Raw genomic sequence first — 24,808 nt, forward strand, 5'->3', positions numbered from 1 at the left:
CAAGTTCCTATTAAAGTGGCCAGTGAGTGCACATCTGTTCCTGCATTTCAGGCCTGCAACACATTTCAAAAAATGTTGGGAAGGAGGCAATTTAGGACTCATACTTCGGCAAAACAATTAAACAATTATGTGATTTAGAACAGGTGATGTCAACAGGTGATTATCATCATGATTTGGTACAAATGCAGTATCCAGGAAAAGCCTCGTCTTTGAGGAGCAAAGATGGGCTGAGGATCTCCAGTTTGTGAACACGAGTGAGAAAATTACTGAAATGTTTAAAAAACAATGTTCCTCAAATAAACATAGAAAGGGATTTTGATATTTCACCGTCTATGGTGTACAATATTAAACAATTCAAGGAATCTGAAGGAATTTTGGTGCATAAATGGCAAGGGTGCAAGCCTAAGCTGAACACCTGTGATCTCCGATCCCTCAGACAACAATCCAAGAACTGTCATTCATCTATAACTGATATAACCACATGGGTTCAGGATTACTTTGGCAAACCTTTGTCAAGTGCTACAATATGGAGTTACATCCACAAATGCCAGTTAAAACTTTCCTGTACAAAAAGGAAGCCTTATGGTAACTGTCTCCAGAAGTGCCATTGACTTCTCTGGGCTTGTAGGCATCTGGTGTCCTGGTGACCATCACACAGTGGAAATGTGTATTGTGGTCAGACAAATCAATATTCCATAACTTTTTGGAAGAAATAGATGCTGTGTGCTCTGGACCAAAGCTGAAAAGGACCATCCAGACTGTTACCAGCAACAAGTCCAAAAGCTAGGGTCTGTCATGGTATGGGGTTGTGTCAGTAACTTTGGCAAAGGTAACTTAAACTGCTGTGATGGCAGCATTAATGCAGAAAAGTACATTGCGATTTTGGAGCAACATACGCTGCCTTAAAGACATCATCTTTTCCAGGGATATTTCAACAAGATAGTGCAAAACCACATTCACTGGTGGCCTTGATGGTTTTTCCAGACCCAGAAACTATGACTAGAAACTTGGAACCAAGGCTTTCAAATGTTCACAAATAGGATGGACAAGCAAAGGAATACACACACAAGCTAAGAGGACATTATGAAAACATGTTTGTGAAGCAAAGCGGAATGTTGTGCAATGGGTGTAGCTGTGCAGAGAAAGGGAAGGACTAAAGGTTACAGAAGCAGCCTTGGATCCAATGGGTCACCGGTTCAATTCCCTGAACCAAATTGAAAGGAAAAATGTGTGTGTGTGTGTGGGGGGGGGTGAATTCCCCTCTCTCTATTCATGTATTCTCTGTATTCATGACTGAACTGCCCTTGAGCAAGGCACCTTCTGTGTGCGTGCATGTGTTCACTGTTTCAGATGGGTTCAATGCAGAGGATGAATTCCACTGTGCTTGAGTGTACATGTGAGAAAATAAAGCCTTAAAGAAAGAAAGAGGAACAAACCTTGTTAGGGCCTCCACACTATAGAGCAAAGCCTGCAGAGAGGTGGCCAGTGCGGCTATGGCTGCAATCTCATCTCTGGCTACAGATGCTGACTCCAAGGCCTGACTGTTACTCTTCAGCTTCTGCAAATAACAAGGAACTAGTGCCTCTAGAACCATCAGCATCTGTAGACTGGAAAAGGAGATAGCATGGGCTTTAAAGACACACAGACATGATGCTATTACGTAGACATAATATTGGTACTGACACAGAAAGCGGCTAGTGGTGTTATCACAGACTACAGATGTATTTTAGGTTGTGCACCTTCGGAAGGATTCAGGAGCATAGGCCACCACAGTTACACACAGCTTGATGGATTCACTGATGGAGAAGACTAGGTCCTCATTTCCATAACAAAAATCTGAATGGAAAAAAATTCATAAGAAATGTTTTTGAAAGAGAAACATATGAAGGTGTTTAGTGTGAGGGGGTCTAGCATGACCTTTTACCCAGAGAACGTAGTGGTTTCTCAGCTTTTACCAGCTCCAAAGCATCCAGGCTGTCTGCTGTTTCTCCTTCCAGGGACACCAGCAGGTCAAACAGGCACTGTGCAGACACACCTTTAGATAGTCCAGTACTGGTGCAGGTCTGAGGGAAGAAATAATCAGTGCTACAATGTCTATGAAAACACACCTTAAAAATGGGGATGATAACAGCTGATTGCTCGATTGAATACTATTAAAGAAGCATAAAATTGTAGTACAGACATACACCAATCAGCCATAACATTATGACCACTGACAGGTAAAGTGAATAACATTGATTATCTCATTACAATGGCACCTGTCAAAGGGTGCGATATATTAGGCAGCAAGAGAACAGTCAGTTCTTGAAGTTGATATGTTATAAGCAGGATACATGGTACGCTGAGAGTACGCTGTGTGCATTTTGGCTGCTGCTTCTTTTTTTTCTCACTTTGTTTTTCTTTTTGTGTTTATATAATTTGATGTTTGTTTGTTTTTTTTGTTTGAATGTTTTGTCTGCCGGTTGTGGCATAGCGCCAGACCCAGGTTTGGGCGTCAGTTCCCTTCAGGCCTTGGTCTGCCATGGGTGATGCCTGTGCTCCTCGCTATGAGCTCATTGCTCTTTTAACATCAGGGTTGTCCAGTGCTCTGTGCGGTGGTGCTCCTGTGCTTGGTGCGGTGTTCCGAGCGATGTTGCCCAGTGGCATCACGATGGCTATGCAGGTGGTTTGGGACTGTACGGCAGTGCTTCTGTGCTCAGTTTGTGGATTCATGGTGCAGTGTTCTGAGCGATGTTACCTGATGGCATTGCGGCGGCTGTGCAGGCGATGTGGGATTTATCTTCGTGTGTCTTTTGGTGGGACTCTGGGCAGCTACGCCCTCTTTTGGTGGACTCTTTTTTTTTTTCCCCTAATTGTAAAGCAACCTTGGGTGTGAGAACGGCGCTATATAAATTGAAATTATTATTATTATTATTAGTAGTAGTAGTAGTAGTAGTATAAATTGGCAAGCATATAAGGATCTGAGTTACTTTGACAAGGGCTAAATTGTGATGGCTAGATGACTGGGTCTGAGCATCTTCAAAATGGCACAGCTTGTGAGTTGTCCTGGAATGCACTGGTTAGTACCTACCAAAAGTGGTCCAAGAAATGACAACCAGTGAAATGGTGACAGGGTCAAGGGCAGCCAAGGCTCACTGATTCACATGGGGCACAAAGGCAGAAAAGCTACTGTAGCACAAACCACTGTAAAAGTTAATGCTGACACCTTTCTGTTTTAGCCAGCATTAACTTTTTCAGCAGTTTGTGCTCTTCTGTGGGATTGGATCATATGGGCTAGCCTTTGTGCCCCATGCGAATCAGTGAGCCTTGGCCGCCCATGACCCTGTCACCAGTTGTCCTTCCTTGGACCACTTTTGGTAGATACTAACGACTGCGTGCCTGGAACACTCCACAAGATGTGTCGTTTTGGAGATGCTCAGACCCAGTCATCTAGCCATCACAATTTGGCCCTTGTCAAAGTCACTCAGATCTTTAAGCTTGCTCATTTTTCCTGCTTCCAACACATCAACTTCAAGAACTGACTGTTCTTTTGCTGCCCAATATATCCCACCCCTTGGCAGGTGCCATTGTAATGAGATAATCAATGTTATTCACTTCACCTGTCAGTAGTCATAATGTTATCATCATATGAATTATAAGGTTTTATGCTCTCACAGTGAACTCCAGCAGTGGGGCCACACTGGCAAACAGCTGCAGGACAAACGGTTTGCGGTGGAGTATGTAAAACTGTCGGCAGCAGAACTCAATGCCTCGACGCAGCAATGGGTTACTTTCATAATCAGCATATGTCTGATATGAAGAACAACAATCATAATACAGTAAGTAATAAAAAAGCAGAATAAATTAGTAATCAGTGTTTCAGATACCTATATGCACATAAGTTGTTCCAAGTTTTAGGAAGCACTAACAAATCAGCAGTGGAAAAATCAGTTGCCTGCACGTGTGACAAACAAATTTTCTGTTTCAGCTATTAATTTTTTTTTATTTGTTGTCTGTGGAAAATGTGATTCAACAACTAGGAAAGAAAACAAACATTGGTTCCAAATGAGTTTTGCAAAAAATGGGTATATAGTAATGAATTACATGTAATACTGCCCTTGAGTACTTTTTTTCAAGTATCTGTGCTTCATTAAAGTACATCCTTTTTTTATTTGAATGCTACAATTTCATGATTGACAGGTTCATGTCCTGCATTGTAGACAGACAAACCCCTCAAGCTCAAGCCGTGAGGCACTGGAGTGCTGGAGTGGAGGGAGATATTCATACAACTGTAGTGGACATGTACTGTCTTGTTTTGCTGTGCAGTCTGAGAGGATTTGGGGAACTAATCATCAAAATATAGAATAACTCAGTACTTTAATATTTAACACCAGTAAAAAGCAGGTACATTTGAACTTTACTGCAAGACTGCCTTTCGATTTCATAAAATTGGAAATTTTTGGAATATTGGAATTGAAATTTAGTTCCCTCTGAAATTTGGTCATTCTGATATATTTTTATTTCTGTAATATCTCAAAATATCAGGTCATTCTGTGGCTAGGAAGTTATTTAAATTGAGGGGGTTCCCTAGCAAATAATGTGAATGAAGTCGCCCACTTTGCACAGTCAAGCAGACAGAGGAAGTCCATGTGCGCATGCGCAGTTTTACCTTTTACTGTACACTGACACAGTTACATCATTTTGTTGCTAAATGAACAGCTGATCACACCGAGGTGCTCGCTGACCACCGATATTTATTAGTTTGATCCTGCATTTCCTTTCCTTCGCAAAATAGCGTCTTTTCTTCTCACTTTCTGTTACTGCAGTCAGTCTTCCACATTTCATTCGCACATTCACATCCTCCATTTTTCTCTCCTGTTTCGAATTTGTATCCCACAATGCCTTGCACGAATGGGGAAAGCCCACCACATGATGCATGACGTATCTTGAATTGGGTCATGTTGAAGCAGGCAAAAATAGCTGAGAATTTAGGTCCATGGGGCCCTAAGTTCATTAATTGTTCTATTTTAAAAAAATAATAATAAAATTGGAAATCTGTGATTCGAATTCAGTAACAAAAATAATTGGTGTCACGGAAAATTCTTTTTATGACCTACAATTGAAAAATCTGAAAGGCAGTCTACCTTTAACTCAAACAGAAATGCAAATCGAAGACTTTTACTTTTACTCCTGTTACGAAAGGTAATGTTAGCAAAAGGATTTTTGTACTTTGTCCACTATGTATGGCTAAATTGTACTGCACTTCAGGGTGGTGGTGCATACCTTGAGGTTGTAACTATAGTGTGCATTACTTGTTCTGAATCCCACTGCTGGCTGACCTACAGCCTAAGCCCTGGGTGGTGAAACAGAGTGAGGTAAAGTCTGACAGTTTTCTGCTAGCACAATACGTCGCCTTGTTAAACATATTTTTTCCTATTAATTTTACTTGTGATCAGTGGACAGAAAATTTACCCATGGCTTGATGACATTTTTTGACATAATTTCCCTGGGATAACTATGTGTCAATGCACTTTAATAGCTATTAGCTAACAAGCTGGACATATTTTATCATTGCCACTTTTTTGCCAACGCATTTGGGTTACCAGGCAATCAAAACATGGGACTGGGCATCACACCTGACATGCAAGTATTATGCAAGTTCTTGAGTAGTGGTATAAATACATTTATTCACAGCCTTTTATTGATACAGTTTTGCTCTAGTTACAGAGGGCTTCTATTTGAGATCCACACCTGAAGCATTGTGGGAAGAATCCACTGGTAGCCACTCAGGGAGAAGAGATGGTTGAAGTGTACAGCAGTGTTGATGGCTGTGGCAGTGTACTGCCTGAGGAGGGCACTGTCTTCAGGGTGGAGCAGTAGGGCTCCGTTAAACACGTTCAGAAAGAGCATGATCTCATCGCCCCAGGGGTACTCACTAGGCATGCCCAGAAACATCTCCTCCAACAGCTTGATCCACAAAACCTTGTGCAAAGTGTCCATGCCAAAGAGTTCTTTCCCTGAAATTGTACACAAAAAAAGCATAAAACAAGCAAGCAAGCAACAGGTACATCTGCCTCTAATAAGCATGTTGGAGCACTCTCATGGGTCTTGTGAAAATCAGGAAATAGGAGATAGGTTTATGACAGCATGGGGTGAGTTTATTATTATGATTGAGTTTTACAGCAATCTTTACATGCTCCACACACACACACACACACACACACACACACACACACACACACACACACACACACACACAGTGTTGGGTTGCTCAGCTCTCTTACTGGCTTCTTCTGAAAGAACACAAGAGACACACAAATAAATTGCCAGTAATCTGTCACAGGTGAGACTCATCAATGGACCTGCAGGTTCTACCTGCCTCCTCTCCATCCACAGCTGTTGCTTGACCATGCCGCCACTAGCACATACCCCCATTGCTTGTATCAGGGTGGGAAGCTGTCTGGCCTGCAGCCAACTTCCACCAGCCCAATTGCACACTTCCTTGGGTTTGCTGTAAGTCACACTCATCTCAAGGATCTCAGGACAGCCATCAGATGTTGTAAATGCTGCTGCCAATCATTTCTGTAAATTATGTCATCTAACTAGGCAGCAGACTATGCACTGTGTGGGTGGAGAATTCTGTCTATGAGTCTTTGAAATGTCAGTGGGGCTCCAAACAATCCAAACAGAAGGGTGACAAACTGATGTAACTCAGTAGAAAAGGCAGTTTTTTCTCTGGATACTGAAGTCAAGGGAGTCTGTCAACATCCCTGAGTCAAATGCAGTGTCGATTACCCCCATGTTGAGCACAGCCTTGAGTTCATCCCGAATCGCAGTTTGTGTTTGGGTAGCCAAAACAGGTACAACCATCACTGAAGGAGTCTCAATGTGTTGCTCTATGAAATTAGTGCAATCAGGTCGAGCTGAAAACACATTGGAAAATTTCTCCTGCCATCTGTGTTCTCTGGGACAGCGAGAGGTTGTCTCCACAGGGAACTGGGATGAACTGGGACCCACTTTTTAGGCTTACCTCCAGTCCCAGATCCTCCCTCTCAGGAACCACCAATGCCAGAGCCACAGGAACCTCCTCTCTCCACAGTTTCAGAAGGCTTGTGGGACCCCTTACACTGCAAATAAGAAAGGTTCCAGCCATCTATCTCGATTTCCCCATGAATGAACTTACAAATCATGTTTTTAAGAGTCTGATTCAGTGTTTCCCACAGACCAGGTAGCAATTTGTGGTGCTCCACTGTGCTGATGAGGAATTCGTGCGGGGTGGTGTCGTGGTGGTCGGTGGAGTTGGTCATCGGGGTGTATGCAAAGTGTTTACAGCGGGCGGTGTTCAAACACACAGTATTTTTCTTCAGAGTCACCTGCCGGGACTATTTTAAAGTTACAAGAAGCATTTGAGATTATTCAGTTCAATCTAAATTCTTAAGTTCTTTAAGAGAAGACAGCTAAAACAATTTTACCAGAACCCTGCCTGGTTTCATTCCTCGACCCAACTTTACATTACAGGGCAGGCCATTAGTTTGCTGGTTTTGATGCTGGTGGAAAACCTGTCTTTTAAATTTATGAAAATTACTCACCAAAATTGAAGTTAAAGTTTAGTTTTTACTAGAGATGCACCGATTGCAATTTTTGGGCCGATTCCGATTTTCCATGGAGTGTGACCTGCCAATACTGACTTTAGCCGATTCCGATTTCATTTTTTCAAACCACTTCACAGCACACACAAAGACTATTTTCTTTTAATCTTTTTTTTAATAGAACATTCTGCCAGATTTTCAGTAATAAATTTTCAACACCTCAAAGGTTGAAAAACAAAAAGATATTGTTCTTTGTAAAATCTTTCTTCATGTTTGGTATTAACATATTAATTCCTCATCTCATCTCATTATCTCTAGCCGCTTTATCCTGTTCTACAGGGTCGCAGGCAAGCTGGAGCCTATCCCAGCTGACTATGGGAGAAAGGCGGGGTACACCCTGGACAAGTTGCCAGGTCATCACAGGGCTGACACATAGACACAGACAACCATTCACACTCACATTCACACCTACGGTCAATTTAGAGTCACCAGTTAACCTAACCTGCATGTCTTTGGACTGTGGGGGAAACCGGAGCACCCGGAGAAAACCCATGCGGACACAGGGAGAACATGCAAACTCTGCACAGAAAGGCCCTCGTCGGCCACGGGGCTCGAACCCGGACCTTCTTGCTGTGAGGCGACAGCGCTAACCACTACACCACCGTGCCGCCCCATATTAATTCCTGAAATAGGAAATTCACACAATTTCCCCCTCATATATTATTTGCCTACTGCTATGGAACACACTTTCATAAGCCTATTTACATCTGAAAACTTATGCCTTATAGAACAACCCATTTCTTCATTCAGTATCAAAATACAAAAATAATTTCCAGTCATACCATAGCCATTCTATCATCTTTGTCAAATGTGTATTTGTAGAGTAATTTCCAATGGAATCAAGTGCAACCAAGGTTGTAAAACAAACAAAAAAGACATTATTTTTCTCTCTCTCTTTGTACAAATCTAACTAGATGTTTGGTAATAGGCTAACGTATTAATTCCTGTAATGGGAAATTCACACAACCACAAACATTTTCTTCTTTTCACATCCAATATCTGGCACAAAAAAATTAATTATATTTGGATACATAATATATAGTGATTTTTTTTTTTTTGTTAACGGCGCGCGCGCCGGAGCTCGTTAGGCGCGTAGGACTGACACTGTTCTGCGCAAGCGCAACACAATCGCACTAGAAAGCATGTTCAAGCTGCCAGTGTAGCTGCAGTCTCTTTAGTTGCGAATTACGAGTATTTCCACTTTCATCTCTATGTGATACACAAGTTTTGATCGGCAGAAAATCGGCATATTTTAATTTTGACCGGCCGGTCGCCGGTCATGGCCGATCACATGAAAATCGGCCGATTCCGATCGGCAGCCGGTCAATCGATGCATCTCTGGTTTTTACCTTAGTTTTTTGCCTTTTTGGTGGCAATCTTTCAATCATTCTTTAGTTGACATTCAAGGAATAAATTGCAGAAAACAAGCTGGAGGTTTTTATTTTAAATATTGAACTCAACACTTACCTCAACCAATACTAAAATGAAATAAATAGTATAATGTAACAACAAAATAATAATAAAATATCATAATTAGATGTAAGAAACCACTTAAGGTAACACCAAGGCAACTAACAATAATGAAAACGCATTACCCTAATTGGTGCAAAGCCTGCATGCCCAATCAGAACATTTAATTCTGCGTGGCTTCCTGAAAAAAAACTCAAGTGCCCTATCGTAAGGGAAGTCATTGCTGAAGGAGGATAAACGGGATAATGCAATAAGGCCGGTTCCTCGCGTCAAGCTGCTACTGTATGCATCAAAATTGGTTTATAGCCTGACTCAGGGATGTCCGTTTCCTGTAAGCCAAGAAGGCTATGATAAAGCGCATCACGAGCACGACGTAGGCTACCTTTTAAAATAAGGGGTCGGAAGGCAAATTGGGAAGGCTGCGTTATTTTTAATTAGCCTAACAGGCCTACTTGCAGGCATGCAAACTGGTCAGGGGTGAAAAAGGTGAGAAGGGTGCACAGACACACGGCACACGCGCAAAAGTACATTTCGTAGTCTACGTTACAAAAAAAATTGCAACCAGTGACATCTTGAATTTAATACAGTACAAAATAACTTTCCATAAACATGTCTTAATAAGTTACTGTTGAGTGGCCGGTAAATTGTACCATTTATTTGTCAGTGGCCAGTAAAGTTTGATATTTTGTGAAGTTAATTTTCACCCCTGTGTACAACACAGTGGGCTATTTACAAAAAGGTATATATTGCTGCCTGTGCTATCTAACAGACCTACCCCAGAGGACACACCTGGCCAATCCCTGTCTGTCAATTTTCTTAAAGACATCACCTATGTGAAATCAGGGGTGGATCTAGAAAATATTATGGGGTGGCAAGAGGGGGGCAGGAATTTTTGAGGGGTGGCAACGTATTACAGACGTGTATATATACTGAATTTAATCACAGTTATCACAGTTTGACGACAAATAGTATGTACACACTACAAAAGGGCACGGGCTGCCATTTACAAACTCATACAGACAAACTTAATCTCATGCTTTTATTGTTCACGAAGAACACACATTCTCAGATGAGGTCTATACCGTTTCTAGACAGTTTTATACTGTATATGCAAAAGAACAGACACTAAAAAACAACAATAACAACACTGCTTCAAGTTCAGCATGATTTAAACCATTTACACCAGTGTCACATTTTATAGTTTTATTTTCTCATGCTTTGTAAAGGCTCACCAGTGAGCATAACATGAACTTGCCATGCCTACAACAACTGAATGCGGCGATTTCCATGTTGCTCAGCAAAACGCTTCACAAATTTATCAAGATCTAATGCTTTTGTGCGCTTTGATTCAATGGTGAGTACAGCCAAACTTGATAGTCTCTTTTCTGTCATAGTCGACCGCAAATAAGTCTTTATGAGCCTGAGAGATTAAAAACTTCGTTCACAGGATGCACTGCTCACAGGCAAGACAACCGCTATTTTACACAACCTGAACAACTCAAAAAAAAAAAAAAACATCTTGGTATGGGTCCAAAAACTGAGTGAACTCCATGAGAGTGGTAGGACTCTCCTGTTCCCCCTTTTTTCTGTCTAGTACTCTCCTCGTCTGATGTAACTCATGTTTAAGATCCTCAATATTTGAATCATAAGCTTCAGCCAATAGCAGAACAGTCTCCTCTCTCAAAAAAGTTGGACTTGATGGATTTAGTGCCTGGACACCCTGCATAATGTTACAGTTTGTGTTAGAAAATATTTCTCCAATCATGTTATCCAGAACTGGATAGTACACAGAGACACAAAAAGTGTGTTTGCTATCTGAAGGCATGTTTGGCTACTTCTTTTATTTTTGCTTGAACACCTGCATGTGCCCCACGCTTCACTGCTGCGCCATCGTAGCCCTGTCCCACAAGGTTTTTCTTGTACTCCAGCCCATGTTTCTCAAGGAAGCATATAATCTTGTCACTTAAGGCGGTGGCATCCAGGTGTTCTGCCACTTCAAACTCCAGAAAGCTTTCATGAACCACACCGTTGTAAAAATATCTCAAAACAAATGACATTTGCTCTTTTTTCTGAACATCTTTAGTTTCATCAACAATAACTGAAAACTGCTTGCTCGTTTTAACTTCCTGGATGATTTCCTCTTTGACCATTGCAGCCAAGCACTCAAGTATTTCATTCTGTATTGTTTTACTTGTGTATTTTGCATTTTTAGCTTGTTGTTCAAGTCTTTTTTTAATGATGGGGTTATGATTATCCAGCAAGTCTAACATAGAAAGAAAAACACCCTTTTTTTTTCCAGTCAAGAGACTCCCTGTGACCCCACTGTGCTATGTTTTCTGTGGCTGTTAGAACTAAAATTTCAGCTAATGTTTTAACGTAGTATTGATTTTAACAAAGTTATCACGTTTTTACAATATATTTATCATGTAATATAACATCACGTAATTTCATGATACGAAATTATCACGTTATTTCATGATATTTTCATGTAATAACGTGAAAACACCTTATCAAGAAATAACGTGAAAATATGGTTTAACGTCCTAGGCTAGGCTACTTCCATTAAAAGCAGACAGCCTAGCCTAGCCTACTGTAGAACTTGGGTCGAGCAAAAACACTGAGCAAAAACATGGCTGAATCCTGAATGACTCCTATTTGTATAAAAAGGGGACTACATAGGTGGCAAAATGTAGTGTTTTTCCTGCCATGGAAGTGCACTTGTATATTGAAGAGGAAGCAATTTGCATTACAGCCTTGAATGAGGATTCAAAATGGCGGCTCGGCTCAGTTTTCCCTTCCTCCTTCAGTATACAAGTGCGCTTCCATGTTTATGCAGGAGGGCTGATAGAAGTGGCGAAACATTTTACTTTTTATCGTTTCTTTCACAACTTGAATACGTTGAAACAAAAAATTATGACAAACTAACGCCGCTTACATGAAAATATCGAGGGAAATTTGTAATAAAAACTTTACGATTGGCAATTTCGAAGCGGAAATTCTCGATCGGTCGGGTTACCGGAAACACACTTTTTTTTTTGGCCTTACATGTATAGTTAGCTAAATAACGTTCTCCAACCTGATTTTTATCCTCTCAAAATCAGCATCGCAACTATGCTAGCACTGTTCATTCATTATAATTTCATTTCTTGATAGATAGTTAATCAGCTTTTACCTCTGTCCTCCCGTGTCTCCTTTCCTCGCGACTCCTGGCTCCCTCGCTTCGCGCCTCTCAATTTTCCAAAACAACCAATCTCTGGCGTTATCTCATGCTGCATTCGCCGCAGTCAGACATTGGAAATTCACGCACGTAAATGTCATATTGGCCGTAATTTTTCTTTGAATTCGTCGCTGCCAACTGGGGTGGCAGCAGGGGTGGCAAGGCTCTCTTTTAGAGTGGCATTTGCCACCCTATGCCACCCCGGTAGATCCGCCCATGGTTATTCACCCCTGAGCGCGCTGGAAACTGTTCCATTGGTATGTTCAGATCCAGTCGCGAGATGAGGTTGCCAGATCTCTCTATATAAAGGTGACTTTGCGGTCTGAATCTGTGGAATATTCATAAGCGAGGACTGGCAACCAGCAGTGGGTTGCGCACCAGCTGATCAGAACTCCAATGGAAAAGAAGCGTGTGTTAGTAACTGTTTATCTCGATTGGCTGTAACCTTGTAAGTGAAATGTTTGGCAACAATAACGTTGTAGCCTGCCTACCCCCCCAAGAAAAAAACTCTTCGGATCTACACGATTCACACAAGTGACCTATTTTGGGACCAAAACGGCGAATTTCGCCGAAAAGTGAGGAGTTTGCATGTGTGTACTTGCAGTCCGGGTATATGCGCGACGGCAGGCCTGTGTACACTCCTCTCCGTCTCTGTGTGTGTGGGGGTGTGCGCATGAACGAGAAGAAAGAGCACTATGAATGAATGGAACGATACGCAACAAAATTGTATTTCAAGATTCAATAGTTTATTGCCATGTCAACACAGTTGATAGGAATTTGTTTTGGCACATCCCCAACATCAAATACATTTATTTTAGTGCTGTCAAAAATGTCGCGTTATTAACGCGTTAACTTGACTCAATTTTAATGGCGATAATTTTTTTATCACGAGATTAACGCTCTGTGACATGATGTAGGTTTTTCATAAGCTTTTGAAACTGCCAGGAACTTGGAACAGAGACTTTGCTTAGAAAAACTATAGCAGCTAGACTGTAATGCCACACCCCGCACAGCCAAAGTCCTCTGCCCTCCCCCGAAGAGCCACGGTGCTCGACTTAGGTTTCGTTTTCCCATCGGCGGCTCCAGCCCGACTTTGCAGTGGCTGTGACAAGACGTGTTATGCTCTGCAATAAAAAAAAAAACAACAACAACAACATTGGTACAACCAGTGTTCGAACTATGCCGATATTTTCGGGGGGTCCCTTTTTTTCCCTTGGGGGGGTGCTTGCACTTGTCTCAGAGTGCGGCTCTCCATTGCGCGCTCACTTCAGATATGCAAATGCTTCCCGTTACACACGATTGCTATGTCAATAAACATCATTTTGCCAATATTTTAGAGACCCCCCAACATTTCCCAAATCATGTTTTCAAGGGATCTCATGTCTGTTTCAGGGGATCTCGGATCCCCCAAGTACCCCCATAGTTCGAACGGTGAGCAAGCCCATTCACTTATTTATGCTGATAAGAGAATTACAATGGTTTTTCAGGTGACAAAAATATGCGATTAAATTGCGATTAATCGCGAGTTAACTATGACAGTCGCGACATTAATCGCAATTAAATATTTTAATCGCTTGACAGCACTAATTTATTTATTTATTTTTTCAAAATCGCGAGTCTGATTGTGTGGCGATAGGAATCCATTGTGTGGTGCTGCGCCACACAATGGTCTATGTATGGGAAACCCTGTGATTAAATCGTTCACCTAGGCCATCCACTGCAGATGATGCACACTGGTATGAAATGATTTAATCTCCATTAATTTATACAGTTTGTGCAGTGTGCATGACATGAATGCTGTGCCCTGATCAGTCAGGATCTCTTTTGGGATTCCAACTTAGGAGATAATGTGGAAGAGTGCCTTGGCAACACTATGCAGAAATGTTGTATAGAGGCACTCCTTCTGTGAAGCATGTTGCATAATCCATGAAGACGAAAACACAGTGATGCCCTCATGTAGTCCAATCTAATGGCCCAATGAGATCCATACCAGTTCTTTTGACTGGGATCTCGATTAATGATAAAGGACACAATGGTACTTTTGGGGTGGCTGGCTGATTCACGACCTGCTGCCCACCACCTGCAAAGATCTCCGTGAATGCCTGGACAATGGAAATGGGCCATGAGACAGTTCAGTGTTTTATGCTGTCCTAAATGCCCTGCCATGGGATTACGATGAGCTGCATGGAACAAAAGTTCCCTACAACTCTTTGGGACCAACAACTGGGTCGTTTCCTCTTTCATGAGAGTGTCCCACATCATTTGATATAACCCATCTTTTATAACCAAAAAATAGTGCAACATTAGGCTAGAGATTTTGACCATAAAATACTCAGTCAAAAGGATACCTCAGGATTTCGTCTTGTGACCGATCCAACAGGAAATTCCTGTGGAGAGTGGAAGGGTGGAGCACTCTCCACCCTCCATATCCCCCTGACACAAAGCTGATGCAGATGGCCCTGGGACTGCCTCCCCTGAAAAGGCTGCACTCTCTCGAGTTTCACTGCTGCATGCCCCATCCACAAATAAACACTTTACCAACACCTGAAACCCCACCCAATTTGCTTCCAGAAATAGTGGATGGGTGAGGCAAGGATAACCACCACCTTCACACTATGATTCTGTCCCCTGAATTGACTCGTGATGGGCACCAGTGGATACTTCTGAACATCCCCATATACACACCTCACCTTCATCAATTGTGCATTTTCCAATGCCTCATACTGAATCAAGTTTTGATGAACAGGTCTGATTACACCTCGAGTCCACCAAGGCCTGATGCAAATTCCTTGAACACTCACTACCACTCTAAGTTCCTGCTCGATCAGAGAAGCCTCGAGGCATGCTGGGAACGTGGATCAGAATCCCTAATTCTTGAAGGGGCCGCGGATCCTGGAAATGCCCAGCTTTCCTGCTGCACCTGCAGACCTGCCCAGGCTTTTGTCCTGGTTCTGGTGAGCATGAACGGATCCACTTGTAAAGAGAGAGGGAGTTATCGGCAGCACTGGCATGGAGGCAGAACGGGGTGACAGAAAATGGAGAGGAACACGGGTTTGAGGAGCAGGCTTTGGGGGAATTGACTTCCCTTTTCTGCAATGCCAGGATAGGGGAGGGGTGGGGAGACATAGGGAAAAGGAGTGAGAGAGAGAGAGAGAGAGGGCCCACCTGCTCCCGGAAATGCCCCCAGATGATCTTCTGCCAGCCGGACTACCTCCTCCAGTGGCACCGGACCCAGGTCACCGCTCCTTCTGGCAGCCAAATGATGAACTGCTCCAGTACTACTCAGTTAATGATATCATAAGCGTCGCACTCTTCTGTCAGCAGCCACGATTGGCAGGTGTCTCCGAGCTGCAAAGGTGCTTGCACTGAAAGCCAGTGTGTGGAAGCACTGGCAATGTTGTTCTGGGGTGCAGCCAATCCGCTGCAAAATAGCCCACTTCAGGTCTGGATGCTCCAGCAGGTTGGCAGCTAGGAGCTGTTGGACTGCAAGCTGGGTTTCCCTTAACCCTCTGGGGTTGAGAGCTTTGTCAGTGAAGCTTGGCTGATTTAGAATGAGTAGGTCATCTTCATGAGTTTTTATCATACAAGCATGATAAACATCTTAACAGAAATTTTATACTTTCCTATGTGCCCACTGCCAAATAGTATTTTTTAAATTATCTAAATTAGATGAAACATATGGTGGTGTAGTGGTTAGCACTGTCGCCTCACAGCAAGAAGGTCCTGGGTTCAAGCCCAGTGGCTGGCGAGGGCCTTTCTGTGTGGAGTTTGCATGTTCTCCCTGTTTCTGCATGGGTTTCCTCTGGGTGCTCTGGTTTCCTCCACAGTCCAAAGACATGCAGGTTAGGTTAATTGGTGGCTCTAAATTGGCTGTAGGTGTGAATGAGTGTGTGGTTCTTTGTCTCTGTGTCAGCCCTGCGATAACCTGGCGACTTGTCCAGGGTGTACCCCGCCTCTTGCCGATAGTCAGCTGGGATAGGCTCCAGCTTGCCTGCGACCCTGTAGAACAGGATAAACGGCTACAGATAATGGATGGGATAGATGAAACATAAAACTTGTCACTTTACTCAGTCAGACCGGAGTTGAAGCACTGAGCGCCCACTTATGCATTCATAAAAGACTATTCACATGGTAATGGAATGATAATCACTTTCACTCTTTCAGTTTCAATTGGTTTCTCTTTCGTGGTGGGAATGCCCACTGTAAATAGGATAAAATCTGTCAGCCAAAGTTTAGGCTATCTGGAGGTAAAACTTGTTGAGAGATGGCCCACGGATTTTATGCACTTCGGATGATTCAGGACAGCGATTCAATTCAACCTTGAGAACTGCGACACTGATGATGAGCGGTGCTTTCTTTACTTCGACTCGATCCAGCCAAAGATCAACTCAAGTAAGTGTAAATATTTCTCCTATTTCTTATGAATATATCGGTTGATGTGTGTGCTGTAGTGCATACACAGGAAAAATGATTGAGCAATTTTTTCCAGAGTAAAAATAGTTAATTTTGCCCTATTTTGAGTTTAGAGAGTAAAATTTGGAGTTGGAGCAAAATTACAGAGTAATTGTCTCATCTCATCTCATTATCTCTAGCCGCTTTATCCTTCTACAGGGTCGCAGGCAAGCTGGAGCCTATCCCAGCTGACTACGGGCGAAAGGCGGGGTACACCCTGGACAAGTCGCCAGGTCATCACAGGGCTGACACATAGACACAGACAACCATTCACACTCCCATTCACACCTACGGTCAATTTAGAGTCACCAGTTAACCTAACCTGCATGTCTTTGGACTGTGGGGGAAACCGGAGCACCCGGAGGAAACCCACGCAGACACGGGGAGAACATGCAAACTCCGCACAGAAAGGCCCTCGCCGGCCCCGGGGCTCGAACCCAGGACCTTCTTGCTGTGAGGCGACAGCGCTAACCACTACACCACCGTGCCGCCCCAGAGTAATTGTGTAACAGAATAACAGAGTTGGTTGTGGCTCTGAACTGAGAAACAGTGCAAGAGTTAATTTCAAGACAGTGAATAGAGTCAAATAGCAAAATAAAGTCAAATACCAGATAAATGAAGAGGTAAAAAGCAGTTTTAGAATTGTGTTGGAATGTGTGAAAAAACATTGCCTTAACCATTGTAACTTGACCTGATGCACAGCAAATTCCTCAGTGTTGAATTAACACCCAGAGTGTTTATATTGGTCCACTTGGACCAATATAAACACTCTGGGTGTTAATTCAACACTGGGGAATTTGCTGTGTGGGATTAAGAGTTGGCAGTGGGAGGGGTATTCACTCTTCTCATTGAATGGAATTTTTTCCTCTTCTCATTGAATACCCCTCCCACTGCCAACCCTTTATCCCAAAACAATAGGACATAAATTTTTTGACGGCCAGTTAATTGTCCAAATCAATGGAGTAGATTTAAGTTTTTGTGCTTGACACATTCCTAAGACTGAACAGAATCACCTCAAGTGATCAAAACGGTTTGTCATAATGGGTAAGGTTTTTTCACACTGTCATAATGGGTAAGGTTATTTCACATATTCCAACACAGTTCTAAAACTGCTTTTTACAACATCTTCATTTACCTGTTATTTTTTAAAGTACAATCATAACATACATACTACATAGATATTATTGTAGCTGACCTTGTGCTGAATACAAAAAAGCCATATGACTGAAAATATTGCTTAGATTTATTGAAATTGACAAAATCAGAGCATGACAAGATCATTAGTGCCAGAAAATACCTTCAGACCCCAGAGGGTTAACAGGAGCAGCAGTAGGTGGACCACCCACTGCAAGGTTGGCCATGAGCTCGCTTCAGTGAAAAGCTCAAACAGCTCCACAAAAGCATTAGGGTCATCCTGCAAACCCATCCTGACCAGCATAATGTGAGGTGGAGCTGCAGAATCCATGAGAGTGGCTGCTGGAGTACCGGCTGAGTGGGCCAGACTCTGGATTCCCTGACTGGGCCTGAAGCAGAGCCCGTAAGCACTGCTCATGCTCTGTGTACAGCACAATGAGGGCCTGATGTTGGGTTTGGTGGATGCTAACGAGGGTCTGGAGGATCTCGGTAACTGGTACAGACTCCATGACAGCGCTTTTTCCTAATTTCCCAGGTTTCAGCACCAGTGTAGCACTCTCATGGTTCTTGTGAAAATGATGATCCAGGAGATAGGCTTGCAATAAGTTGGGGTGAGTTTGTAATTAAAATATTGAGCTTTTCAGCAATCTTTAATACTTTACACATGCATGCACGCACACACACACATACACAGTGCTGGGTTGCTTAGCTCTTTCTTTGGTTATTGGCTTCTTCTGAAAGAAGCCAGGACACACACAAATTGTTGGTAATCCAACACAGGTGAGACTTATCACGTGTAACCTGCTGGTTGTACTTACCCTCCTCTCTGTCCAAAGCTGATGACTGACCATGCCCCTGTTGCCACAGCATGTTAATATGTTTTAATTAGCAGAAGATATACTGATATATTAGTATAGTAGAGCTTAAGTCAAACTACCATAGAGATAATCTGAAAAGGGATGGTGGTGCACCCAAATATAACACTGATATGCTTTTTGAACATCCCTTTTCAGATTATTCTGACCTGTTATAACCTCCACTCCTCTGGGAAGGCTTTCTATTAGATTTTGGAGCATGGCTGTGGGGATTTGTCTATTCAGCCACAAGAGCATTGGTGAGGTTGAGCATTGATATTGGATGAGGAGACCTGGGGTGTAGTTAGTGTTCCAATTCATCACAAAGGTGTTCAGTGATGTTGAGGTCAGGGCTCTGTGCAGGCCTCTCAAGTTCTTCCACTCCAAACTTGGAAAATCATGTCTATGTACCTCACTTTGCACCAAATTCTAATGCTACAGACATCCTAGACAATTGTGTGGTTACAACTTTGTGGCAATAGTCTGGGGTAGGCCCACATGTGGGTCAAGTTTCCACAAACATTTGGATAAAATGTGCTCATATAAAATAATTTCAGAAGACCTACCCAGAGGTTCATTGAAGAGAGTGAACTCGGCATCTATAGCTGTGCGAGGAAATGAGGGCAGACGCAGTAAGTCTTCCTGAAGTAAGGAGACGTGGGACTGTTTGTGCATTGCAGGCATGCGCTGGGTGAGCGAAATGAGGAAAAGAACTCGGCCCACTTCCTCCAGCTTCCTGGAGAACACCTGTAAAAGGAAGTTACTGTTATTAACTTTCCATGTGTCTACTTTTGTAATCTTAATAAACACAAGAGTGCTAAAATATGAACACTACACTGTTACTTACTAAAGCAATTTTTGGTGTACACGTTCTCAAATATATTTAGCTCTGTGTAAGTGATATAGCATTAACTTAAAAAAAACCCTCCCCAAAAGTTTAAACAGAGCTCCAATATATTGGAATTATAATTTCAATATATTAAAAAATGCTTTGTATCTCACAAAGAAGGTGCACCTGTTTCTGAATGAGCTCCTGCCCTTTTTCTGGTTCCATGTAGACCAGGTTGAGCTGAGGGGACACTGATCTCCTGAAAGGGTAGATGTCTCGCACATATGTCTACAAAAATATAAATTATGCAATAAAACTGAAATGCTATAGTGAAAAACAAAATACATTAATTAACCCATGAAAAGCACACCTTGGCATAGTGGATGAGATTCCAACGCTTGTCCATAAGGAAGTAGTTGGCTGAACGAGCCTCTGGTATATTGAAAAACTCAAGACACTCCTGATAAAAACAGCAGTCAAGGCAAAAGGGCAATAAAAATGCAAATGATATATGGGTCATTATCTGATATCTCCTTGCAACAATTACTGTGTCATATGTAAAACACTGAAATTCAAATGGCTTGCTGTAAGCCACAAAGCCACAGGTTCTGGCCACAAAATTTTCAACATGAACTAGTGTTCCTAGCAGCACCAGCAATGCCTCCCTTATCAATCTACACCTGTGTTTTTTCCCCCAATTAGTGCTCCTGTATAAGTTCTGCACTTTCACTTTCCCTTAGTTGTTTACTGTCTGTTTTGTTAAAGTATTGATATTTTATATTCATGCCCTGTTCTGGTTTTGTTCACAGTTCTCCCTTTGCTAGTTCTATGATCATGTTTGGACCATGTTTGGTTTATTTGTGCTTTTGTTACTAAAGAAGACTTGTATTTGCATCAGCCTCCCAATATCTTATAATGTCTATATATCTGCTGTAGTTCCTGGTACTCTGCTGTGGTCACATGATTTCCTGGCCTTACTTTTGTCAGATTTATAAAGTTTTATGTGCAAATTCTTTTAAAGAAAAATACAATGCCAATAAAATGTTATATACTGTATAATTTGGAGGAGGAACTTTACAAACATTGAACTTATTTTCTGATGAATGCCTGCAAACCATTACAACATCCACTCGTACTTATTGTAAGGTAAAGATAAATCACTGATAAATGATAGTGTCAAAGAGTTACCCATTTGGGAAAGTACTCTATACCTTTTTTCTTACCTACTCAGCAAACCTTTAATATCTACTGTATTTAGACATACAACCAAGTCTGCCCTTTTATTTGTAAAGTGCATATACACCATAAAATAACTTGTTTCTCTGAGCAGTTAAAATATTTTGGTTTTGGAGCACATCGAAGATTAATTACAGATGGGTGAAAAATGAAGGGAAACGCAGGTGGAAACATTGTGGGCCATTTTGCTGGAAGGGTTTGGGGTCACATGTCCCCTTAGAGACAAGAGTCACTGCAAGTCAATACAAAGGTTTTCTGACTGATTAAATTTATCATTTAACTCCTGATGGCAGTGGTCCCTTCCAGGATGACACTGCCCCAATGGACACGGCAGAAGGGATCACTGAACAATTTGATGACTATGAAAACTATGTACAGTACCAGTCAAATGTTTGGACAAACCTCCTAATTCCATGTTTTTTTCTTTACTTTTATTTATTAAAAGACACTTCATGTCTTAGAGTAATGATGTTCTTTCTCTTTACTTAGTTGAGTGGTTCTTGACATAATATGGATTGCTACAATTGTTGAATTGCATTTGTTTACTACATTTGTAAAATTTTACTATCTGATGTTCTCAAACACATTAAGAAGGCAAGAAATTCCACTAATTAAATTTTGACAAGGGACATCTGTTAACTGAAAAGCATTCCAGGTGACTACCTCATGAAACTAGTTAAGATAATGCTAACAGTGTGCAAAGTGTCAAAGTAAACATTGTCTACTTTGAAGAATCTAAAATAAATTTATCAGTTCACGTTTAAAATCTTCATTTTTGTGTAAAGCTGCTTTGCAACAATGTCCATCCATCCATTATCTGTAGCTGCTTATCCTGTACAGGGTATAGGGAAGCTGTAACCTATCCCAGTGTTGTGGTTAGCAATGTTGCCTCACAGCAAGAAGGTTCCGGGTTCGAACCCAGCGGCTGGCGAGGGCCTTTCTGTGTGGAGTTTGCATGTTCTCCCAGTGTCTGTGTAGGTTTCCTCTGGGTGCTCCGGTTTCCCCCACAGTTCAAAGACATGCAGTTAGGTTAACGTGGGGCGGCCTTGGGCTGAGGTGCCCTTGAGCAAGGTACCTAACCCCTGACTGCTCCCCGGGCGCTCTAGTGTGGCTGCCCACTGCTCTGGGTGTGTGTGCGCACGTGTGTTCACTGCTTCAGATGGGTTAAATGCAGAGGATGAATTTCACTGTGCTTGAAGTGTGCATGTGACAAATAAAAAGGTTTCTTCTTCTTCAGCTGACTATGGACGAGAGGTGGGGTACACCCTGGACAAGTCACCAGGTCATCGCAGGGCTAATGTACAGAGACAAACAACCATTCACACTCACATCTACAGTCAATTTAGAGCCACCAATTAGCCTAACCTGCATGTCTTTAGACTGTAGGAGAAACTGGAGCACCCAGAGGAAACCCACACAGACACGGGGAGAACATGCAAACTCCACACGGAAAGGCCCTTGTTGGCCGCTGGGCCCGAACCCAGGACCTTCTTGTTGTGAGGCAACAGTGCTAACCAGCACATCACCATGCCACCCTGCAACAATGTCTATAGTTAAAAGTGATATACAAATAAATTGAACTGAATTGAAAAATATGCATTTTGTTGAGCACTTTTTTGTTTACCACATAATTCCATATATGTTCCATATGTAATTTCATAGTTTTGATTTCTTCAGGGGGTGGCAAGGTGGTGTAGTGGTTAGCGCTGTCGCCTCACAGCAAGAAGGTCCGGGTTTGAGCCCCGTGGCCGGTGAAGGCCTTTCTGTGCGGAGTTTGCATGTTCTCCCCGTGTCCGCATGGGTTTCCTCCGGGTGCTCCGGTTTCCCCCACAATCCAAAGACATACAGGTTAGGTTAACTGGTGACTCTAAATTGACCGTGAGTGTGAATGGTTGTCTGTATCTATGTGTCAGCCCTGTGATGACCTGGCGACTTGTCCAGGGTGTACCCCGCTTTTCGCCCGTAGTCAGCTGAGATAGGCTCCAGCTTGCCTGCGACCCTGTAGAACAGGATAAAGCAGCTAGAGATAATGAGATGAGATTTCTTCAGGATTGTTCTACAGTGTAGAAAATAATCAAAATACAGAAAAACATATGAATGAGTAGGTATGTACAAAAATTTTTGACTGGGACTATGAATCATATACTATGGCCTTCATAGTCACTAGACTGAAACTCAATTAAAACACCTGTGGCAGATTTTGGAGTGGCGAGTTAGACAGCACTCTCCATCACCATAATCAAAACAGTAACAGGGAATATAATTGTTCCAGTACAGCTCCAGAATCAATACCAAGGCACTCTGAAGCTGATCTGATGGCCCAATACCTTACTAAGATGCTTGCTTAGTTAGATTACAAGTTTTTCCTTTGTCACTTGACTGTAGATCATAACACATTTTGAATGTATGAGTACATGTAAACACCTTAATAATGCTTAATTTGAAGATAATCTACAACTGTAATTACCTTGAGCAAGGCTTCAAACTGCGTATCCTCATGTACTGGTAACTGTGTAGGAATATCACACTCATTCTGCCCATGAACCACCAGAGTCTTTGTTCCTATATGTACAAACACAAAACACATTCACCAATTAAACACTTAAATCAAAACAGGGATACTTATGTGCACATTACCTGTGCACATGCTATGTGAAAAATGCAGTGTTGTTACACTGTCTTTTTTCCTACATAGTCACACCAAAATATTCTACGGTACCTGGCATAGAGGCAGTGACCAGCAGTTTCACCTCACACTGCTCTTTCTTCATGGTCTGTTTAAGGTCTTTAAAGAAGAGGCCCTCCACATAGCCCACCACTTCCCACAGAAAGGTCAGTGTAGCTGAGATAGCATCCATTCCCCACTCGCATGGTGTCCGAACAAAATACATGATTAAACCCACCTGAGTGAAAAGAACAAACAGCTTTCACATTTCTAAGACTTCATGCTTCCATGTTTGTAATTAAAATATCAATTTCAAGTGCACAGTGGTTTAAACAACTGGGCTTTACCAGGTAGTTGAAGAGGATGTGTGAAGTTTGTGCAGGAAGATCCCCGATGTTGAGGAGAAGCTTCCTTAGCATATACATCAACTCATCCTAAAAAAAAAAAAAAAAAAGAACCTGCTTAGACAATTTAAAGGAATAATCCGGAGTGATATGCTTTCTAGGTCTATTTTCGCATTATTGGGAGTGCATACGTTGAGTTGCTACCACAATCACGTCAATCAGATGTGTTTTGAGACAGTTCGTTTTTTGCGATCTCAACCGGAAAGCGCTAACACGGCAGTGCGAGGGGCATGTCTTTTTGCCGATACAAAACGCTAGTTTTAAAACCATTGCAAAGCTCAAAACAACATGACAGTTCTGTGGAAGTGAGTAGAGGGTTCCTACAAACAAAACGAAGTGTCCCTAGCTCTGCAAGTGCATGGGCAGAGTGTGTAGAAGAGTAAATACAAAGCCAGTACCTTACCTGAAGTTGTTCTTCTCCAGACGCCATCTTCAGGGGAAAGTGGGCTCTGCACTTGGCACTCGACTTTTACAGACTTTCCCCTGAAGATGGCGTCTGGAGAAGAACAACTTCAGGTAAGGTACTGGCTTTGTATTTACTCTTCTACACACTCTGCCCATGCACTTGCAGAGCTAGAGACACTTCGTTTTGTTTGTAGGAACCCTCTACTCACTTCCACAGAACTGTCATGTTGTTTTGAGCTTTGCAATGGTTTTAAAACTAGCGTTTTGTATCGGCAAAAAGACATGCCCCTCGCACTGCCGTGTTAGCGCTTTCCGGTTGAGATCGCAAAAAACGAACTGTCTCAAAACACATCTGATTGACGTGATTGTGGTAGCAACTCAACGTATGCACTCCCAATAATGCGAAAATAGACCTAGAAAGCATATCACTCCGGATTATTCCTTTAAGAGCAAAACCAAATGCATGACTTTGTTATATTTATTGCTGTAGGACTACTTATATTCATAACCATGT

The 24,808-nt window shown here is 42.3% G+C and overlaps 1 protein-coding gene across 14 annotated transcripts in view; it reads right to left on the minus strand.

Annotated features, from left to right (window-relative positions):
* Positions 1–24,808, minus strand: part of LOC132884940 (protein unc-80 homolog) — a 382,632-nt gene that overhangs the window by 57,677 nt on the left and 300,147 nt on the right. For all 14 annotated transcript variants that reach the window (XM_060919046.1, XM_060919045.1, XM_060919050.1 and 11 more), the window contains 11 exons: positions 23,833–23,919; positions 23,540–23,723; positions 23,288–23,382; positions 19,955–20,044; positions 19,771–19,872; positions 19,322–19,502; positions 5,731–5,996; positions 3,655–3,789; positions 1,925–2,063; positions 1,740–1,836; positions 1,437–1,607 (listed from right to left, as the gene is read on the minus strand). In XM_060919046.1, the coding sequence (XP_060775029.1) occupies positions 1,437–1,607; positions 1,740–1,836; positions 1,925–2,063; positions 3,655–3,789; positions 5,731–5,996; positions 19,322–19,502; positions 19,771–19,872; positions 19,955–20,044; positions 23,288–23,382; positions 23,540–23,723; positions 23,833–23,919 (1,547 nt within the window). The remainder of the gene's footprint in view (positions 1–1,436; positions 1,608–1,739; positions 1,837–1,924; positions 2,064–3,654; positions 3,790–5,730; positions 5,997–19,321; positions 19,503–19,770; positions 19,873–19,954; positions 20,045–23,287; positions 23,383–23,539; positions 23,724–23,832; positions 23,920–24,808) is intronic.

This window comes from Neoarius graeffei, chromosome 4 (assembly GCF_027579695.1).
Source record: "Neoarius graeffei isolate fNeoGra1 chromosome 4, fNeoGra1.pri, whole genome shotgun sequence".
NCBI classification, from domain to species: Eukaryota; Metazoa; Chordata; class Actinopteri; order Siluriformes; family Ariidae; genus Neoarius; species Neoarius graeffei.